This window comes from Lytechinus variegatus, chromosome 4, assembly GCF_018143015.1.
Source record: "Lytechinus variegatus isolate NC3 chromosome 4, Lvar_3.0, whole genome shotgun sequence".
Lineage (NCBI taxonomy): Eukaryota > Metazoa > Echinodermata > Echinoidea > Temnopleuroida > Toxopneustidae > Lytechinus > Lytechinus variegatus.
Window position 1 is genome coordinate 30,843,753 of NC_054743.1, and position 22,947 is coordinate 30,866,699.

General features: G+C 36.9%; 1 protein-coding gene across 1 annotated transcript; it reads right to left on the reverse strand.

Annotated features, from left to right (window-relative positions):
* Positions 1-2,196: 2,196 nt before the first annotated feature.
* On the reverse strand, positions 2,197-10,164 carry LOC121412647 (subtilisin-like protease 2). Its single transcript, XM_041605423.1, has 7 exons — positions 10,082-10,164; positions 9,083-9,212; positions 8,359-8,477; positions 7,859-8,009; positions 6,816-7,033; positions 5,038-5,248; positions 2,197-2,887 (listed from the first exon to the last, which is right to left on the reverse strand). The coding sequence occupies exons 2-7, from the start codon at positions 9,132-9,134 to the stop codon at positions 2,706-2,708; spliced, it is 933 nt and encodes a 310-aa protein (XP_041461357.1). The 5' UTR covers positions 9,135-9,212; positions 10,082-10,164; the 3' UTR covers positions 2,197-2,705.
* Between the last annotated feature and the right edge of the window lie 12,783 nt (positions 10,165-22,947).

The window sequence follows — 22,947 nt, forward strand, 5'->3', positions numbered from 1 at the left end:
CGACTTTCGCCAAAAGGGGACGGGGCCCGAAATTATCTTCACCTATATTTTGCCCGATCAGTCACTTCTTAACTTTATTCTTATAAAAGAACATATATGAAATAATGTCATAAGCCTTATAAAAAGTGCGAGCGCGAAGCGCGAGCAATTTTCTCTTTTACTTTCATGTATTTTGTCCTGAAAATTTAATATTCTGGGCGATGTAATGTGTGATCCTGAAAAAGATGTATGTAACAAGATGGTTACTGCGAACGCCAAACGCGAGCGGAAATTTTTATTAATTGTTTAGCAGTTTTAGGGACCTGTTAAGGACAGCTTACAGTTACCCATGAAGACGGTATATATTTCAATAATGCGAGCGCGAAGCGCGAGCAAATTTTTTTGACATCCAGACCAAAAAATGGTCATTCTAAGCACTTTTTGTATTAATAAATGGGATAGGTGTGTAACTAAACAACTGATGCGAGCGCGAAGCGTGAGAGGCAGAATAATTGAGATTTTAGACGTAAAAGCGGGACACTTTAGTCATATTTTGTAAATCATAAATAGGATCTAGTTAATTGGGTATCATTAATAATGAGGTCGTGAAGCGTGAGCAGACAATGATCGATATTCTGATGTAAAATTGGATAATTTAAGTACATTTTGAATGAAGAACATACAGGCTATCGCGCATGTTTAAGATTTAGACCTAGAATATGGGCATTCTGAATATATTTGTTTAATGGAACATTATGGGAAACACGTAGCCAATATGAACTTGGCAAATCAAACAATGTGACCGCGCAGCGTGAGCTTAAAATGCTCATATGTAGACCCCCAAAAAACCCGAACATTTTACATAGCACTTAAATATGTAAATGAAAAAAAAAATAATGAAAGCTCGATGTCCGAGCTAAAATATGTTTTGTATATTGACTTCAAAACCTGCTCCATATCAGCCAATTGAGAAAGATATTAATCTCATCGAACAGGCAATTCTGGCGCGAAGCGCAAGCAAAAATTTTATATGGTAACATGAAAGATTTGTTTTGCAAGTCTCCCCCTCACATTATTTCATTCACTCGTCTTCCTACTCTTATTTTCCTCTTCTTTTTTCTTCTGTCTCTCTTATTCTTTTCTTTTCTTCCTTCTCCCTTTTTTTGCTCTGCCAATTTGTTTTCAGGAGGGGGGCACCTGGGGGCACATCAAATCTCAGGGGGAGGGGGCACGTGTCCCCCAGGCCCCCCGTAGCTACGCCACTGTTTCAACAAATCATCATCATTATCAAGTTCATTAACACTCACCGCCATACACATCCCTACACCCGCACACACACCCTCCCATACACCCACTCAAAAGAAATCACCCACACACCCTTATTTCTTTTCCGAGTGTGAGCACATACCATACACACCCTTATACTCGTATGCTTTCGAGCCCCCCTCCCACCCCCCCCCCCCCCCCGCTCTCTATATTTTTTACAACCCTAATTTTTCTTTCCCTCCCATCTCTCAAAAACACACTTTCGCACACCGCCCCGGCAGAGACACCCCACCTTCCTTCTCTCTGTCTCTTTCTCTCTCTCTCCTCTTTATTTTATTTCACTCTCTTGATGATTTTTCCCTTCACTGGCTAATATTACAAGAAACTCGAAATTAAAAACATTTAGAGCGTATAAAGCATATCTGCTAATATGTTTCATTAGTTTATTATTCGTAATTAGTGTTTGTTTTTCTCAATGCAATGAAGAAACAAGATTTTGCGTAACAGTTAATATAACTACGACAATACAGCTCCCGAGGCAGTGTGTTCCTGCCTAGATTTCCGACTGGTATATTTCAGGACGCGCACAGCACGTATACAAGAAATACACCAAATCTATAGAACAAAAGCTAGCCCGGTATTCTTGTTATTCGGTATGCTATTTGAAAGGGAAAATCAGGCCATAAATTATGCATGTAGTGTATATAGGCCTACATGTACAATCGCATTAATTTATCGAAAAATGACAAGACAAAATGCGCTTCTCTTTCTACACCCTATCCTAAAGAATTACGAGAGTTACAATAAGTGTGTTACGTGTGATAATGATAAGTAATCATTCCCTCAACTTTATTAGCATGATTAGAATAAAACATTGTGTCAGTTTCAAGCTATAGCGTAAAAACCCTGGTAATCTGAATCAGAATGAATATAATTCACGGCGGCTCAGGCCGATGGTTTGAATCGATTCTAGCAATAGGCAGAGCAAAGAAAATGAACCAAAAATCTTCTCTAAATACACATCGCAAGAAATACCTAGCCTAATATCACTAAACATTACCTTACAGATTCGTAATTAGATTGAAATCAATTCAGATTTTTCTTCTTTTTTTTTCTTCAGTAATGATTGACGATATACCCCTCATCAAAATAAACCATCATGGTATTGGGAAATACTAATGGTACTATTATTGATGATCACAATTTTCACCTGTGGAGGGTTGCAAGAAACTTATACAATCGCCTGCAAGTCAATTTTCGGTCCCGAATTAATCTTAAGTCTTGCAATTAATTCAAAATTTGCATTTTTTTGGATGGTCTGTTTTCTTCATTTGTACCAACAATTTTACATCGGTTTTCTTTAATTGTTAGTTGTTCGTTCGTTTGTAGATTTACAATTGTAATTTGCAATTGATTGCAAATATGTTCTTGCAACATCCCCTAAGGATCATTGGCCGGGTCTACTGGTAGTAGGTATTGTCATCAATTTTTAGCAGGACGTTATTAGATTGAAGCGTGCCACTGGTGGGCAGACCGTCGAGGAGTCCCTTTGTGTTTTCAAGGATGTCCCGAACCAGACTGGTCATCGTCTCAGTACCAGTAGGATTGAGGGTTGTGGTGGAGAGGATCATGGCCGCAGCACCTAGGTGAAAGGGAATGGAATGACATTGAATTATGGCCGTCGACCCTTTCTTGTGCTGAAAAATGTACACCAGGTTTTCATTGGTGTTTGTTTAGTTCCTAAGGAATGGGCACAAGTCCTTCATAAGGTCATAACGTACGAACAACGTTTTGAAACACCAACCCCGAAACTTCACTTTTCGGCTTTCGACATCCTCGAACGACACTCTGGCCCATGTTCTGAACTCAGGTATGAATTTTAAGATGTGTTTTTACTCTGGAGAGCCAATTGGGGCACAGATCCCTACCAGTAACAAATTCACTTAATTATCTCATTTTACACTCACATTTTTAATAATTGTCTGGGAATGGTAGATGAGGTATTTTTTTTTCATTATGAAAGCAAACCGAAACGAAATATAAAACATAAGAAAAATACAATGAACAGAATTTTGGCTCCTCATAACTTTAGCACAGAGTTAGACTGTAGTCCAAGTTAAAGGTCTAGTCCACCTCAGAAAAATGTTAATTTGAATCAATATAGAAAAATCAGACAAGCACAATGCTGAAGCCTTCATCAAAATCGGATGTAAAATAAGAAAGTAATGACATTTCAGAGTTTCGCTTATTTTTAACAAAATAGTTATATGAACGAGCCTGTTATATCCAAATGAGAGAGTTGATGATGTCACTCACTATTTTTTTTTATTGTTTGAATTATACAATATTTCAATTTTTACGAATTTGATGATTAGGACCTCCTTTGCTGAAGCACAAAATGTTAAAATAATGGAATTCCACGTGTTCAGGGAGGAATGAAACTTCATTTCACATGACAATGACGAGAAAATCAAAATATTTCATATTTCAAACAATAAAAAACAAAAGAAATAGTGAGTGAGTGACATCATCGACTCTCTCATTTGTATGTAAATGGCTCGTTCATATAACTCTTTTGTTTAGAATAAGCGAAACTTTAAAATGTCGTAACTTTCTTATTTTACATCCGATTTTAATGAAATTTTCAGTGTTATGCTTGTTGATTTTCTCTTTTTATTCAAATCAAGTTTTTGTTGGGGTGGACTTGTCCTTTAAACCCGACTTCAGAATACGGGCCTCTCTCTCAACATGGATACTGGACAGTAGTGTTAGGAGGGAGTCGCCATCTAGACGGAGTGGGGATGCGTGGGGAAGGGGGAGGGGTATGATATCCGTCCACACTCGAAGGAGAGAAAAAAGGAAGATGTAAGGAATTTAAAGAAAAAAAACCGGAAAAGAAGATAAACGAAACTTTCTAACTTTCTTTCATTTTCTTCCCCTCCTACCGACTTATTTTCTTTCATATTTATTTTTTTCACAGTTCAATCGAACTTCCTTCTTCTTATTCTTTTATTTAAACGACTCTGGCAAATTTGCCGAGTCGGACGAGCATTTAGATTGCAAAGGCATTTCAACCAGATTCCAGAGATATTGATTATATTTTTTTTCTATGAAGATCGCCAGTATGCATTATATTTGTCAAACCAAACATATTTAATTCGTAGAATAACATGTAAAATATAGCTTTCTTTGTCGCCGCCTTTACTAGTTTTATTCAGGTTGATCATGTTGATAGGTTCGCGTAATCGGCTTCATAAAGCAAAACAATCAGATATCATTGCAATATCATCATTAATAAAGGCCAAAGGTTTTAGATAACTGTGGTATAAAAGGGAATATAAAATGTATAACTTGGATAACATTGGACCGTAATAATTTGCTTTGACGACTCAATTCTGTCCTCTAATATTGCCTGTTATTTTCTTGCCCTGCATGCATTGAGATACAGACGCCCTATTGTGAAGTCGGGTTTAAACATAAAATACAATCTTTTTTTCTCTCATCTTTCGGGCCTGAAATTACCATGATTCCATCATCATATAACGAAAGGAATTCATGATCACCAAATTAAAAGCCATCGATACAAGATAACAAGATGTTTTATAACAAACTAATTGAATATGAATCAACACAAGTCTGAAATCTATCCATCTTGCGAGCTAATGAAAAGGAATTTAATACTAACTTTATTTCAATCATTCTCGTTTTTAATTTATATCATAATAAAAAAATAAAGAAATGACTGGAGTGATGACTATTCAGAATATGAATCATGATTGGCATGTATCTTACCTGCCACTGCAGGAGTAGAAAATGAAGTGCCGCTTGACCTCCCGTAGTAGGAGGTGGAGCCAAGCATATTCAGTGGTGGTGGGGAAGCAACGTCGATTGATTTCCCAGGGGCGTATATGTCGACACATGGACCGTAGTTCGATATATCGAAACGACGCTCGACCCTAACACCGTTTATCTTAATTTGTTTGGACCCTCCGACTGTTATCACCTAAGGTCAATAGCAACAAAATTTTAGATAAGATGTATTGTTTGTTTGGTTTTATTTATATCCGTATAAAAAAGATAAAATATATACATGATCAATTTAACATAACACACAGATGGAGGATGGTCCATTTCAGCGGTATCAATAAGATACCACTGTTCTTCCATGGGGTCCTTTAAAACATAAATACATGCATATAAAACAAATATACAAACTATGCACAAAACTTAATCGAATGCATGAAAAGAACGAAAAATCACTACCCACCCCCCCCACAAAAAAAAAATACAACAGGCAAAATGTATGTGCATGTCCCAAATCTTCCTAGGATTCTAACCGACGTCAGCCAGTGGTCTCATCCAGGAGAACGTACACCCCTCGTCATCAACGGGATTTCGCTGGTTCGATCCCCAGTCAAGGCATACTAAACACTTAAGTCCCAGATGGGAGCAAAAAATACAAATTAGAAAATCTATGATTTACAAAGCATAACAATTATTGGTCTACTTCACAGTCTAATAGGAAATACCGATTTTTATCTATGTTATTATTTCGTCTAAAACCCAGATGGTCTAATTTTTCACTTCGGATGTTGATTATTTTGCACTTTGTCAGTGAAATCCCGATGTATACCATTTTATCAAGTCATAATAGACTAAGACTAGTGGTCATATAGCCAAGACATGCCAGAGGAAAAGGGTATTACCTAACTGGAAATTAATTAAACAAAACGGTACAAAAGGGGATAAATTGACAAGTAGACCAAATGAAACGGCTAACAGACTGATTAGAATTACCCTACTGGGAAGGACACATCGTATTCACACATAGTGGACTGTCAAAATATTGTTCACCCTAGGAACATGCTCAGGTTTAACAGTGTGAAGATATTTTCACACTGTGGACACCTCGACAGTGTGAATGTACACAGCGTGTTCACATTGTCGACTATGTGAATATGAGATTCACACTGCTGTTAAAATGCTCGAATCAAACAGTGTGAAGGTGAGTTCACATTGTGTTCTGCACTGTGAATACACTGTGGGACACTGTGTTCTTTTTAGCAGAGTAGATGATCTGGGATGAAACTGAAGCCAGTGCTACACCAAGGCCGAATTCTCTCGACTAAATTCGGACCGATTCTGTTCGATTCGTCAATGAAACGGGGAGCTCCCCGAATCAATGGCGAATATGTCCAGAATGGGTCCCGAATCCGAGTACAATCACCAAGAATTGACTGCTCAGAATACCCCGACTGCCTCCCAGAATCCAACCGAATTCCATCCGAACACATTCCGAATGTGGCCCGAATGAAATTTATCTTGGCCACATGCCGGAGTATGTTGGAGGGTATACGGCTGGTTTTGAACATTTCAAAACGAGCCGAATCCGTGTGTACCGAATCCCTAGCGAATTTTCTTGCATTCGGGGAGGGAGTACAGCATGCTCCAGAATATTCGCAAATACGTGAATTCGGATGGATTCGCTGCTGATTCGGTTGTCACCTAGACTTAAACGGAAAGTAGACAAAGTGGGTCTGGGCCAGGTGGCAATTAACCAGCACACTTACCTCAGGTACCGTAGAAGGAGAGTAATCGCATGCGTCAGCAGTGAGGATGTTTGCTCCCTGGTTTCCCGCAGCCACGACTATTACACAGTCTGTATTCAGGGTGAGGTTCCCGAACGCATAGTTGATAGTCGCAGTATTCGAATTGGACGACATGGAGTAGGACACGACACATTTCTTGTCAGTGTTGCTGTTCCACCATTCCTGTACGTTGTTGACACCTGGACAGGATGTCAAAAATGCGCAAAATGGTGAAAGTGAGCTGCATCCGTAATCTTATGTGGGGGCGGGGGGCAAGTCATAGGCGGCGGAAGCGGGGGGGCAGACATGAAGTGTTGTTTTGATAGTTTGAAAATAAGTTGATTTTTATTTGGCACTATCATATATGACGAGCAATTTTATTAAAATAAGAGGGGTGCTCAAGGATGAAATATGTGATTTGAACCGATGCTGTGTAGTGGGCGAACAAAACTCTGAACATTTCATCAGAATCGGACATTGCGATTTGAGAATGGGCTGTCTCAATTTTGCCTGTTTCTAAAATTAGATATCCACAAAAGCTGTAGAGGTTTTAGCCTACCATACATTTTCATCAATGATCATGGAAGACATCATACAGAATAAAGAAAAGTTAACTTCATTCGCCTCCTGAATAAATAAGAGCGTCCCGCAAGGCTACATCCTTGCTCCCGCATTATTTGGCATCTTCCAATCACTGTTCCCTGGCCAGATTTCTGATATAAAACGAGATGTGTGTGTTTCTACACGCTACAGAAATGAAGCAAATAAGGTAGGCCTGTATTCCAATTGCATTTGAAAATGGTCTTCTTGTACATTTCGTCACCTTGTTAATTTTAGTGATTCTTGATGTTACTTTCTAATTTTTATATACATGTAATATCTTTTAAAATATATTCGAATCATTCACACAAAATAGGCCTATTAGGGACATTTTGCCTGCTGTATATTCGGGTTTTGGTTCAAAGTAGATTAATCAACCCACACAGTTTGGATCCCTTTTATGAGTGGTTGTAAGAGTGACAAACCTGCAATGACGTCATCAGCATTGGCAGAGCCCGTCGCATCGGCTACCCGAATGCTCCTTATGGTGGCGTTTCGAGCTATTCCGATATGACTGCCAACGGCCACGCTGGCGCAGCGGGTTCCATGGCCGTTCATATCGAACGTGATTGGTGTCTACAAATGAGGAATCAAGGTTATGATAGGACTGTACAACATTTTTCATTATAAAATCCCAGAAATATCATGTCGTGGATCAAACATTCAATAAATATCTATTGGTGAAAATAATGTTACAATTAGACATCGCTTGCGCGACCTCCCGTTCATGAGGCAGACGCTCTACCACTGAGTCACCATGCCCGGTCTTATGTAACAAAAATGTATCCAAGACAGTACCAAGTGCAGCTCATTTAAACAATATTCTGCGCACGAAACACTCTTTCTGTTCAGACAATGATCCCCATCCAAATGACATTAACCATTTTGCCTTTCACATGTAAATCAAGCAATAATATACACTCACCTCTGGTGTTATGGTATCGTTATGAAATATAATCCTGCTATTGCCCATGTACTGGAACTCATCATGCGTAGGCATCACTCCAGTGTCAAGGATGAATATAGTCACATCAGAGGCATTGTCTATCAAAGAAAGAAGATTGAAAATAAAAATTGGATAAAAGAAAAAAGTGCTAAGACCTGTGGAAATACAAAAAACAAGATTGATTTTGCACTAGTTTCAAGATGAACGGGGTGAAGAAATGCCACCAAGAAAGATATTGCAGTTTTAGCGGTGCATTCCGCCAATGTAGACAAGTACTCTCCTTTCCGCTCACACTCAAACATGCACACCCACTCACTTAAAAACACACAAACCTCCAACATGATGGTACCAATACTGTCCTCAATCCTTATAACAAAAGACCATGATGGCGATGACTTAAGTAATCATTACAGTCCGACAATTGTGATAACAAAAAGGATGAAAATAACAATCTTGATACCTATAGAACTATTCAATTGTCAACTTTATAGCTACAATCATCATTTAGTATCATCAACATTGTTAAACCTACTTTTCAGAGCTGTCGATTGTGGTAATAATGATAATATGACATATGATAACTATAATGATAAAATTACAAATTTGTTGAACTATTAAGTTGTCATCTTTTGAAAATTATCAATCAACATCGTCATTAATATCATCATCAAAATAAATATTCGCAGTTGACATCTATACGTACTTCTGGAGTAACTGTTGGTGGACGGATTACCGGGGTAGATTCGTTTCTGCATCTTGACGGGTTGGCTTGGCTGAGTTCCGCCGATTTCTTGTATCGAATTCTCTTCCACCAGGTACCCCTTCTTAGCCAGCTGTATGTAAGTGGATGCAAACAAATATCAGACCATTCAGTCGGTGAAAAGTAAAAGCTAATGGGGAATTCTTCACGCCAAGACGTACGGAGGGGAAGAGCAAAAACGTTCTGTCAAATACCCTTCATGATAAAGAACCACCGAGAAGTGCTCGTCGAAAATTATTGCTGAATCAAGACCGAAGCTTTGTCCGGGATTCTGGACAAACGACAAATTTGCAACTTTCCTACGGCTTAGAAACGTGGGTCGAAACTCTTGTTCGGGGTAACCAATCCCCCCCCCCCCCAAAAAAAAAAAAAAAACCTCCTCCGAGTAGGTCTATGTCATTGGTGTGCATTTTTATTGCATTTGCTGGTTTCTTGAACCCTCTGCACGCCACGGCGCAAAGGCCTCCTATTGTAGCTGTATCATGTATATAGAACAACTTTCGGAAAGAACATCATTTACCGTTGTTTACTGTTTGATATTATCACAACTGCGTTGTGCCCTATTGTCTGTAGGAACGGGATGATATCCCTGAACAAATCCAATGGGAATCTCAGAAATTGGTATTTAACAGGTTGATTTGCATTATGATGTATATAGGAAAATTCCGCTGTAGTTTAAGGCCATAGCCTAATTACAAAACGTTCAAACATAATATTTTTTTTTTTACTTTGTGATCTAGGTCTGTGTAATATCGTGTTCTCCTTTTCTGACGCTTATACCGTGATCACTTCATCACTATAATCATAAATTTGAAAGAGGGCATGAAAATGCCATTTCCTTTGAAGAGCACTTTAAGTAAATCTTGCAGCTGCTGCTTTATGATTTAAAAATAGATTCGGATTACTTTCATGGTAATAACAAAATGCATTGGAAACTATTACCTTTAAAGCGCACTCCTCTGAGGTATCGAGTGAAGCGAATTTGAGAACTCCGTTGAACGTTCGCCTTATTTTGGTACACTCTCGGCATGCAGGTATTTTTTCAAGTTTCCTGAACAGCCTGTTGTAACCGGTGTGTCCTGTGATGAAATCAATAATACAAATCCAAATTCAAAATGAAAATTACATCACTACGGACTTTTGGCGATGTTTTAGGTATCAGAAAACATGGAAGGGAAATAAAATTAATGGAGATGTTAGTAAATGCTTGAGCGTTGCAATTTCGCTGATAATTCACATTGGGATCTTCAAAACGAAATTATGTTCAACAGAACTGAACCCTATGTGTGACACCCCCAAATAACTTCACTGAAAATATAGCATTTATCACCCTTATGGCAAAAGGAATGATATATCTCTTTATTAATCATGTTGCTACATAAATACACTTTACTCTTACATCACAACTATAGGTATTTCCGAGTCATGCAAAGCCACATATTGTCAAAATTATTTTTCGACACTCAAATTGTTCATAATAGAGTTAGGGACGTATGGCAGCCATTATATATAAAAGCACAGCATTTATCACATACATAACATAAGTAATGATATCATGTTTTCAGACAGTACTTCACTCACAGATAACAATAACGTGAGTTTTTGTGCTCACTGTTGTGAAAATAATTTTTTACCCATTCATAACGGAGTATACAGGGGTCCATGGGAGAAATTACAAATTGATGCAGAAGTTCGAGCCCTGATCACGTCTTTCGGATGGTGACGTTAAAGGTCGGTCCCAGACGTAAATAATCATATCTGTTTGGAACACGTCTGACAAAACTCAAATACACTCACACCACGGCAGCCACTTTATTTTGAATATCAAGGAAAGAATGAATTCGTGTTTTTATCAAATGGTATTTCACAGACATTATTTCACATCTCGCTTACAATTACAGAAATTATATAGTCATGCGGGTGCAGTTTTGTGATTTCCATTGGTAATTTGCATATTTTGGCGGCCATATTGGATTTTGACCACTTTGCGGAAAATGTTCAAGGTTACCATGGTTACGCGAGTGGCATCATTCAGATTTGGAATCAGCACCCTTAAAAATTGAAAATAAATCATCGAACAACATTGTGTATAAATCATATAAGGTCTAGCCTGGACTAATAAACCAAAAATATTATTAAATGAATAAATATGCCCATTCTACGTCAGAATTTAATTCGGTCGGGAGCCCTATCAAAATACAATATCCGAGTATATAAAACTCCTTCGTAAGCCGAGCATGAGTGGGCTGAAAGTGTCAGGATATTATCCTTACCAGCAGCTTTCTAATATCCTACTCCTACTACTACTAGAACTACTACTACTACTCTTACTGCTACCACTACTTCTACTACTGCTACTCCTACTACTACTACTACTACTATTTCGTACTGATTATGACTATAATAACATGAGTACATGGCTTCATTACCCTCGTAACATTTTGTATTATAGTTTTAAAAAGATTATAATAAATATTTAAAAAATTATTTATAGCGATTCTTTATTTTCTCCCTCTGTGTTCACGCCTCTTACGCGCACACGGTCCTTGTTAATATAACCGTGTGCACGTAAGAGGCGTGAACACAGAGGGCGGCAAACATAAATCGCAGGAGGATAGAGGTTGAAGAGTGAGGAATTACAACTAGCATGACTAGGGCGCTGATCTCATTTTTATGAGAAATGTTGTTGTTGATCCCTTTGTTGATACACGTATTTATTTATTTGTTTATTTATTTAAATATTTTACCAGGGTGCTCATTCAACATAAAGTTGGTCTCCCATGGGGCCCTAAAAGGCTATCATTATTGTTCTTCTTGTTTGTTGGTTTTGGACTCTTGGTTATGGTGGGAGTTGGGCAACTTGGGCTGTACATAGTGCCGTTTTTTTTGTGGTTTTTTTTTTGGTGTTTTTTTTTGTGTATCCCTAATTCTCCCCTAGTATAATCTAACGCCTGTAGGTTTAAGCAAAGGAAAAGGAAAAGGGAAGAAATGAAAGGCGGAAAATAAAGAAAGAATCGCTATAAATAATTTTTTTAATATTTATTATAATCTTTTTAAAACTTTAATACAAAATGTTACGAGGGTAATGAAGCCATGTACTCATATTATTTTAGTCATAATCAGTATGAAATAGTAGTAGCAGTAAGAGTAGTAGCAGTAGTAGTTTTAGTAGTAGTAGTAGTAGGAGTAGCAGTAGCAGTAGTAGAAGTAGTAGTAGCAGTAAGAGTAGTAGTAGTAGTTTTAGTAGTAGTAGTAGTAGGAGTAGTAGTAGTAGTAGGAGTAGGAGTAGTAGTAGTAGTAGTAGTTTTAGTAGTAGGAGTAGGAGTAGTAGTAGTAGTAGTAGTTTTAGTAGTAGTATAGTAGGAGTAGTAGTAGGAGTAGTAGTAGGAGTAGGAGTAGTAGTAGTAGTAGTAGTAGTAGTAGTAGTAGTAGCAGTAGTAGAAGTAGTAGTAGCAGTAAGAGTAGTAGTAGTAGTTTTAGTAGTAGTAGTAGTAGTAGTAGTAGTAGTAGTAGTAGTAGTTTTAGTAATAGTATAGTAGGAGTAATAGTAGGAGTAGGAGTAGTAGTAGTAGTAGTAGTAGTTTTAGTAGTAGTATAGTAGGAGTAGTAGTAGGAGTAGTAGTAGCAGTAAGAGTAGTAGTAGTAGTAGTAGTAGTAGTAGTAGTTTTAGTAGTAGTAGTAGCAGTAGTAGCAGTAAGAGTAGTAGTAGTAGTAGTTTTAGTAGTAGTAGTAGTAGTAGTAGTAGTAGGAGTAGGAGTAGGAGGAGTAGTAGTAGTAGTAGTAGTAGGAGTAGCAGTAGTAGAAGTAGTAGTAGTAGTAGAAGTAGTAGTAGCAGTAAGAGTAGTAGTAGTTTTAGTAGTAGTAGTAGTAGTAGTAGGAGTAGTAGTAGTAGTAGTAGTAGTAGTAGTAGTAGTAGTATAGTAGTAGTAGGAGTAGCAGTAGTAGAAGTAGTAGTAGCAGTAAGAGTAGTAGTAGCAGTAAGAGTAGTAGTAGTAGTATAGGAGTAGTAGGAGGAGTAGGAGTAGTAGTAGTAGTAGGAGTAGCAGTAGTAGAAGTAGTAGTAGCAGTAAGAGTAGTAGTAGTAGCAGTAAGAGTAGTAGTAGTAGTTTTAGTAGTAGTAGTAGTAGTAGTAGTAGTATAGGAGTAGGAGTAGTAGTAGTAGTAGTAGTAATAGTAGCTTATTTTCAAAAAATTTCAAACTTTAATACTAAATGTTACCAGGGGAGTGAAACCACTCATCCAAGGTCCTTCGTTTCAAAAATACTTTTTTTCTACAAGCTTAGGCGGCGATTTGCGGTTTAGGTGCAATTTGCGGTTTAGGGCCTTAACAAGCGCTAGATGCCAAATTCAAACTCAAACAGATGAAACAATGTCAAATCTAAGTTCTGACGACTGAAAAAAACACTCAGTGTCTGCCACAATAAAGGGGGATATGACATGATGATACTCAAATCTTATTGATATTATTGACTATTTACCAAAGCTTTATATAGACAGGCTTTAAATTTGGCATGAGATTTTTAAGAATAAACTTACGTCAGCCGTGACGAGGTAGATTTGGGTGCAAGAACATCTCAAAGATGAGTGTCTGAGGATATCAGTGGGAGGTCCCTCATCACAAAGATCATCATCGTCGATCTCGTTGTAGTCGTCCTCATCAGAGATAGCAGCACCAACTACGATGTCAGCCCTATAGAAGAAAATTGTGAAAGTTTATTGTAGAAAGTTGGTTTAGTTTTGTTTATGCTGTTGTCAGGGCTTATACACACGCGCGCACGATCATGACGATTTGGTAGCGAGTCCTATAAGAAAACACTATTAATTAGTGGCCTCTCTTCAAGATATATTTAATGTTATTACTAACAACAATGTGCAACATTTATATAGCACGTAAAACAATGATTCCGAGTGCTGCATAATATTACACTGAATATATCACGACTAACGTTATCGAGCGCTTTAACATTCATTGAAAGCTTTCCAACCAGCTAGGTACCAATTTACTACACCTGAGTGTAGGGTGGCAAGTTATAGATTAATTCCTTGCCAAAGGATGTGAGTGCCGCAATGGGATTAGGACCCCGGACCTTGTGATTCAAATTCTAGAGACTTGTCCACTGAGCCTGACACCTCTACTCAGATGCAAACGTAATGAGATACGATCACAAGGAATTTCTGATAGATAACAAGACGTTTATTTTTCCGCACGCTTCAAAAAGAAGCAAATTGGGTATTTTTCGAGTGTACATTGAAAATTGTATTTTGTGAATTATTTAAACAGAAAAGGAAAACAGAAAAGGTAATTTAACAATGTTGGGCCCCAGAGTCCCTGACCTCAAGTAAATTTCCAAGTATGGGCAAGAATGTTGCCTCATTGCACGAGGTCCGCCTTGTCTAGCGAGATAAAAACACTGAAACTATACGTTACCAAGCCAGGGCGAGGAGTGCCGTCAGGATCCAAATACTGGTCTTCATGGTGGTGGTTTCTTGGTTCTTCTAGGAGTGTATCCTCAGCAAGATGAACTGTGCTTGAAACCCATCCGAATTTATAGGAATTCTTGGACATCTCAGTTATAAATCGAGGTATGAAAACCGTATCTTTATTATTGTTTTCCATCTTGAAATTGCTTTATTTATTCAATCTAGTGTGTTTTATTTGTAAATCTTTACAAAAATCTAGTGTTAAAAGAAGGTATCGTCGTTTGTGAGTGATGCAATATCACTTACTTGTAGGATATATGAAATAGATACTTCCTTTGAAAAGATGTAAATATTGTTGTGGTATATAGTCCGCAATATCTTTAACACACCTGTTTTGATTAAATAATACTCGTGTTAGTAGGCCATCGGTAAACAGTCAATAATGTAGTAATTCAATAACGTGTTGAGATAGAAATGGGCGAAAGACAAATAGTTATCGCTGGTGAAACAGAGAACAAATAAAGAAAATAGACCACAAATATCATACTAGCATATCGATGGAGGTGAATAGATATAGGTGACATATAATGTGATACATCGATTTGGGATAAAGACGATAATAGATCCTGAATATATCGTGAGAAAAGATTCGACTTCATGATGAGAACAGATCTGTTTTTGTTTGTTCGATCCAGATTTCTTTTTCATTCTCACTTGATCAGATAAGGCTGTCAAGCTATTCTTTTTATTATGTAAGTTACATTTTATCTTAACTGTACAATGATTGTACACTGAAACTGCAGACTCAAGAAGTAGGCCTATATTTTGGGGTCCCAACATTGAACGGCATGCAGACTGATTTGCACAATAATCCACTTAAAACTTTCTTCTTACCATGGATATAACCCTATCCCAAAAGCAAGGTTTCCACTTTGGCGAGTTAACATCGCGAGTTATGGCGAGTTATAGCGAGTTGCCAAAATGAGGCACTCGCGATAACTCGCATAAAGCTCACCATGAAACTCGGGATAACTCGCGACAACTCGGCATGGCTCGGCGGAGCTCGTTCAAGATCTGGACAACTCTCCTTGAAGTCGTGAGCAGTTTCAAAATTTTTGAACATGTTCAAAAATTTTGCTAACTCGCTGTAACTCGTGCTGAACTCACCTAAACTCGTTATATACTCGCAGAACTCGCAATTACTCGTAAAAAACTCGAGATAAACTCGTAATAACTCGCCACATCTGAGTATACGCGAGTGCGTTCCGAGTTCTCAAGAGCGAGATACGAGCATTGCGATCGTTTTACGAGTCAAGTGGAGGTGCCTACGATATTAACGCGACTTTAGCTCGAGCACCCCGAGTTACAGCGAGTTTCGTATGAGTTTATACAGAGTGTGTTGCGAGTGCTCATTTACATGCCAGCTGAATGATAAATATCCAGTTTTCTATATATAAACCCCTCAAATTTTTTTTAGGAAATCTGAGTTTGACCATTAATTTCCCCCAACTCCCAATTTTACACAATGCATATTAAAAAGATCATTTAATTCTCTTTACAATGATACCATGCTTGTTATGATGATGCCATTACAAAAAGAGTAGGATCCAAAAGTGTTAGATGAAGTCTGAATTGAAAAGCTGCAAAACGAGCAAAAAAGTTTGGAAATCTGAGTTTGGCCATTAATTTCTCCTAATTCCAAATTTTACACAATGCATATTTGATATCTTTCAAATGATCAGTTGATTCTCTTTAAAAGGATAACATGCTTGTTATGTCATGCCATTATCACAAAGCAAAATTCAAAAGTGTTGGATGAGGTCTGAATTGAAAAGCTGCAAAACTAGCAGAAATAGTCATGAAGGGTCAATACAGAACATGATTCTTTTGTCTGTGTCAATAGAGATGAAAATTAATTCAAATAAAGCCCCTGCTTCTTCAATTCTTATGTTTTGTTGTGGTTTATGTTGGTTTGTTTGTTATGTGTTTGCTTGTGCAGCGGTGTGTCTGATTCCATTTTAATGTTGATGTTAAGGTGCATGAAAACAAAAGAAACCGCTGGGAAACTCACTCATCACCATGGAAGAAAAGAACAGTGACTTTCAATATTGTGTAATTTTGCAACTTTTGAATGTTGACCTTGCCCCACATTTAACGGCACTGCAACTCCATCATGTCCATGTGAACCATAATTATATAACTCATGTAGGGTATCAATTTTAAAAGAAATTAATGATCTAGTCATTGATATTGATTATTCATTGATATCTACTAAAACCGAGGAGGGATTATCGACCAAAGTCGGATTTCCAAACTTTTTTGAGGAGTTCATTTTAAAGTGAGAGCACATTTTAACTGACCCACGCATGTACACGTACTTTTAAAAAGGCTGTTGTCACTCCATTATTACAACTACCAACGAATGAGGAGAGAAATATGCCTCGACCCAAAAGATCCAAGAGTTGTGGCCATTCAGGTCGGGAAACTCCGAAAGAAGATGTCATTCAAACAAGGGTAGAAGTAGAAGACGTGGAGGAAGAGACAATTGAAACGGAAGAGGAGGCCAATGACGAGCAGAGCCAGGTAAAAGAACAAGACACCAAACTAGACCAGGACCAAGTGGAGCGCCTCTGGCAGTCTCAAGTCTCACCTACATCACGCGATTAGATATAGCAGCAGTGCTGACTTTCAAAACTACTATAAAATAATTATTCACAAAACATCATTCATATAATGATACAATACTACGTTCATTGACAATAAATGACATTTGACCTTGATCATGTGACCTAAGACTTGTCAGTGATACTTGATTGTTCTTATGTCCAAGTTTATGAACTAGATCCATACACTTTCAGAGTTATGATGGTAATTCAACGAATATCCCCCCAACATATTGCCAAAGTCCATTTGCCATATGACCTTGGTCATGGGGCCTGAAACTCGCACAGGATGTTCAGTGATAATTGATTACTCTTATATCCAAGTTGATGAATCATACTCCATAAACTTTGAAAGTTATGATGGTAATTCAACAAATACCCCCTATTGGCCAAAGTTCATTGACCTTAAATGACCTTTGACCTTAGTCATGTGACCTGAAACTCAAGCAAGGTGTTTAGTAATACTTTAATAACCTTTTGTTCAAGTTTCATGAACTAGGTTTATATATTTTCTAAGTTACGATGATTTCAAAAACTTAACCGTAGGTTAAGATTTTGATGTTGATTCCCCCAACATGGTCTAAGTTCATTGACCCCAAATGACCTCTGACCTTAGTTTTGTGACCTGAAACTCAATCAGGATATTTAGAAATGCTTGATTAATCTTATGGCAAAATTTCGTGAACTAGGTCTATATATTTTCTAAGTTATGATGACATTTCAAAAACTTAACCGTAGGTTAAGATTTTGATGTTGATTCCCCCAACATGGTCTAAGTTCATTGACCCCAAATGACCTTTGACCTTAGTCTTGTGACCTGAAACTCAATTAGGATGTTTAGTAATGCTTGATTAATTTTATGGCAAAATTTCGTGAACTAGGTCTATATGCTTTCTAAATTATGATGTCATTTCAAAAACTTAACCTTCGGTTAAGATTTGGTGTTGACGCCGCCCCCGGCATCCATCTTTTAGTGCCCCTTGGTCGTATGAAACTCTTATCACTCGTAAGAAAATCTTGATAACTCGTTTATAGCTCGCTTTAAGTCGTATAAAGGTCATACTAAGCTCGGTCTGACTCGTTTCGCGCTCGGTTCACTCGTACAGCGAGCGTAGTGAACTCGATGTTGAGTCTTTTGTCACTCGAGCAAATTCCAGAAAAAAATGTAAATTTCACGCGAGCTTGTGCGAGTTAAGGCGAGTTAGAGCTCGCGCAGCTCGCGTATGACTCGCAACTCCAACTCGCCAAAGTGGAAACCTTGCTTTACTCCCCTTCTCTCACTCTTTCTCCAACCCCATATTTTCTCTCCTTTTTCCCATTGCCCCCCCCCCTCTCTCTCTCTCTCTCTTTCTTAAGATTATTCCAAGTTTATTATTATTCTTTTATATAAATTTTGTTGTACATGACAGACTGTATTCATGCATTCCATATATGTCTGTAATGAATTTATTCAACGGAGCACATACTTCAAAATACTTCAAAGCGATCTTGGAAGAAGGTATCTTTTTGTTCCCCAGATGGTTGTTGTGGGTTAACGGTCAGAAAAGGGACCCATGTTCACTGTTATCTTGTTCCAGTTAGTAGATTGGTGTAAATCCGGACAGGAGAGGGGAGGGGGTCATAGAATTTCCTAGAAAATAATCCGTATGAGTGATAATAACCGATGACAACTTTGTCATTTTTTGTGACAATCTCCCTCCCCCCACCCCCTCTTTCTCTCTCTGACTCGGTCTGTCAGAGGATTGTGGGTTCGAATCTCTCTACAACTTTTGTCAGCAATATACTAAGCGGAAATTTACAGCGTGTTTAAAAAGCGCATAAATACTTGATATGATATTTTTATGAAGTGTTTATGTCACAGACTATTTATGATGATGATTATTATTATTATTATTTACAGACACGTTGAAAAATTGACGTTTCATGTGTATTTTGTAAAATGTACGTTGGGATTGAAAAAAATGATCTTACCCTTAAACTTGATTCTTTTGTCCTTTCATTATTTTTTTTAAATGAAGCATTCACCTGCAGCTCAATTATCCAAAACGATATTTAAGAGAACATTAGTTGTAGGCTGATAATAAAATCCTTAACACTCTAAACCTTTTCCTTCTGTTCCCATTCTCTAAGGACTGTATCAGAATTTTATTTCTTAAACTGTCAAAAGTTGAAAGAAGAAAAGGGGCTGCTTTGAGAGTCTTGATATCATTTGGGTGATTTTTAAGGTATTATCGGGATTCCCCATAAACCTTATTGTATAGACTTTGAACCAGTAGGCCTATATGTTTATTCATCTACACTACTTGATAATGAATATTCATGATATACGCTGTAAACCTTTCACAGACTTGATAGTGTTATGATTATGATTTTCGATAAATACTATAAAAAACAGAAATAGATCTATAATCGAAACCCTATTTTATCATATTAGATATCATAATTAATCATTCAAAGTACACACTCGGAATGAATGCATCAAATAAAATAAATTGTTCCTTTTCTGAAAAAGTTGCTACTAACCGTAAAATTGTTTTAATGTTCAAGTATTTATATATGAAACAATGCTCGCTTTTAATAAAAAAGACTAAACCACGCTATTTCCAGTTTTGCCAAATTTCCTTGGAAGTAACAGCAACCTATTTATGACCTCAACATCATTTTTTTTTAGACAAATCAGTTGCAATATAGAGTGAATGAGTTCCCCTACGATACAACAAATTGAAATTCTGAAGAATCCGGGAGTGTTTTTTTTTCACTCAAACACATTTTTTAATTATAGCAAGGGTGGCATTGCATACACATGTGTATGTATTTCGTTACTCGTTCGTTGTTGTCCTGGTGATCTGTGAGATTCATTGTTGAGTGCAGGGACAACTAATTTCTGGAGACGTTTAATCTCTCTCAGTCATTTCCTCTTCTTTTCTCTTTCAATATCCATTTTGATTGGTTATAATTATGCTCAAGTTTTCATCTTGTTGTACTTTATTTTTTTTGTTGATACTATTTTCAAGAGTATGTTTCATAAGAGCCTGCACTCTACAAGCTCCACTTTCTTGCAGCCTCCTCTATTCCCAGCTGTTATGATGATGTAGCATAATGAGTTGTACCTTCAAATGCATTACGCATTTTGACCGTAGAGAGTGATATATTTTCATGTTTCTGAAACTTATGAGTTCGCTGAGAGCTGCGGTGGCGTGCGGTTGTAAGACGTAAGCTATGAATAAATCTATAGTTAACTGTATACCAAATAAGGCCAGGTTGCTTTACTTGCATGATTTGAGGTGAGTGAGTAGGTGACTTGGTATGATTTCAGAGGAATGAGGTATTGTATCACGTTGCACACCAGACTGTTGTGAGAGAATCTGCCAAAAAAAAATATTATATTGTAATAGTTGGAATTGAAATAATCTAAATGAAGTTAAATATTATGCATATCTCGTTCAAGTCGTATGTTTTGTACAATTATTTCATGAGTGTTTTGTGAAATTAAGCGAGATTACCTTTCATAACTTTTAAATTTTACATCCGACTTGAAAACATTTTTTACATTATTTCACCACTTTTATAATTCATTTAAATCAGCTTGTTGGGTTAGACTTGGCATTTGATTACGTTCTTCACCATGGTAAAAAAAAATATTTTTCAACAAGTTAAGACAAAGAAAAGAACTGAGAAGGGAGAAGGAAAGAAGGAGAAGAAGAAGAAGAAAGGGAAGGAGAGGAAGAAGAAGGAGAGGAAGGAGAGGAAGAAGAAGAAGAAGAGAAAGAAGAGGAAGAAGGAGAGGAGGAGGAAGAAGAAGAATGATGATGACGATAATAATAATAATGATGAAAAACCTCATGGCATATCATAATAATGTCAATTAACAAAAGATACAAGATCCCCAGGGTTTGTTATGCAGGCCTGCAGGCCATAAAAGCGAACTAAAGCTTAATAAATTTGAGCTAGAGCATGTCTTATTCATGACTTACAAAGATAGTTATGTTGACATTGATTAATGATGTATCTACAACTTGTCCTGTGTACCATCACAATAATATTCAAAACAAATTTTTCATTGGAATTTGAAATATATTTTTTTGGTTAATTTCATATTTACATCCATTTTCGACATACAAATCAAAAATACATGAAGGCAAATTAATTATTTTGAAATATCAACAATATAATGAAGATACTGTAGCAGACGGGTATACCAAAACAAACATAATTTATACCATAAACTCTGTCATTTCCTAGAATAAAGATATCAACGTTTATAAAAAGTATGAATAACTGAATGTATATTTATGTTGAACTGTTTAAGACGTTGAAGTGGCGTCACGTTGAAGATATCCGTGCACACACAGGACGTCCTCTTATCTTCAGGTATATTGGGGAATCCCCATGAACGCATCTGTGTAACGACATTGGATAAAGTCCGTGATGAATATTCATGTTGTACACATCAGCCTCTCAAAAACTTTGTAGTGAATAATATTAGGTTTTTCTCTAAGAATTCGAAATTTTTACGTAATCACATTATAATTGAAGCCTCGTTTTATTCATTTAAGCATTAGCCCCAATCACATTCAATGCCCAAACCTAAGACATATGCAGAAATAAATAAATGAATCATAATGGCTCAAATAGCTGTTAACACCTCTAACCGTAATATTGTCCGGTTTTATTTGCGATGGTTTATATATGAAAAAAAGACGCTTGAGCAGACGGCTGTTGAGCATGATCGATCTTATGTGGTATTGCGCATGCTTTGTCTTATTCGCATATCGTGTAAGAAGGTTATGGTTGACTGCTGTTTGCCTTACGGTTTTGCTAGAAACATGTAGGAACAAATACATAGAATCTTTGGAAATACAAATAATGGATCATGACACTGTCCAAAGTTTTATTCATTCTTTTGAAACGAAATTAGATACACATTATGATTTCGTTTTTTGATAAGTTGCATTTGTATATGGCATGGCCCTCAGATGAACATTTTAAGATAACACATATTTATTGTAATATGACTATTAGCTTACCGAACTGTCCCTATTTTGCTAGAGGGTTTCTTTAGAATAAAAAGATGGCGAAGTAAATTCCTACAGTATATTTTGTGATTCTTATTTCTTACAGATTGTTACAACCTACACTTTCAGGCGGTCTTGCTGAAATTCCTAATAGTATTTAGATTTTCAAATTATCTTATCCTAATTAACCCGTAGTTGTATTAAGTTCTTATTAGGTATATTAGTAAAAAAAAAACGCTATGCAGCACAAATATCGGATGATTTTGATAAATGATTTTGCAATTATCAATAAGATTTCATTTTTACTCGTTTTTATCCATTAAAACAGTAATCTTTTGTAATTAAATCGAAACCTGATAAACATGCATTGACACAATGGTACCTCAAGCTTTCAATACTCCCACCCTATTGTTCTTACTAATTGGAATTATTTGTTTCATTTTATTTCATCTTGAGAGATATTAATGACATAAGATGAATATCTAAATTTCTTTCTAAAAGAAGATCCTTCAGTTTCGATATAACATTCTCCTCAAAACCTCTTACTGATGATTGATTATAATCTCTTATTCACTTGAAAGTTTATAAGAATATTTGATGGGAGGTTAGGCCTACTGTAATACTTAGGGATCATTAACTGCTGTGTCCCTTTCGGAAAACAATTTAAAAATGCAAGTATACTTTGGCTCTTGTCTGATTTCAAAATGAA

Excerpts from the sequence above, each read along its gene's own strand:
- LOC121412647 (XM_041605423.1), bottom strand. The coding sequence starts at position 9,134 with ATGCAGAAACGAATCTACCCCGGTAATCCGTCCACCAACAGTTACTCC. Across the intron at positions 8,010-8,358 it reads ACGATACCATAACACCAGAG|ACACCAATCACGTTCGATAT; the intron begins GTGAGTGTATAT and ends CCTCATTTGTAG. Across the intron at positions 2,888-5,037 it reads TTCTACTCCTGCAGTGGCAG|GTGCTGCGGCCATGATCCTC; the intron begins GTAAGATACATG and ends CCTTTCACCTAG.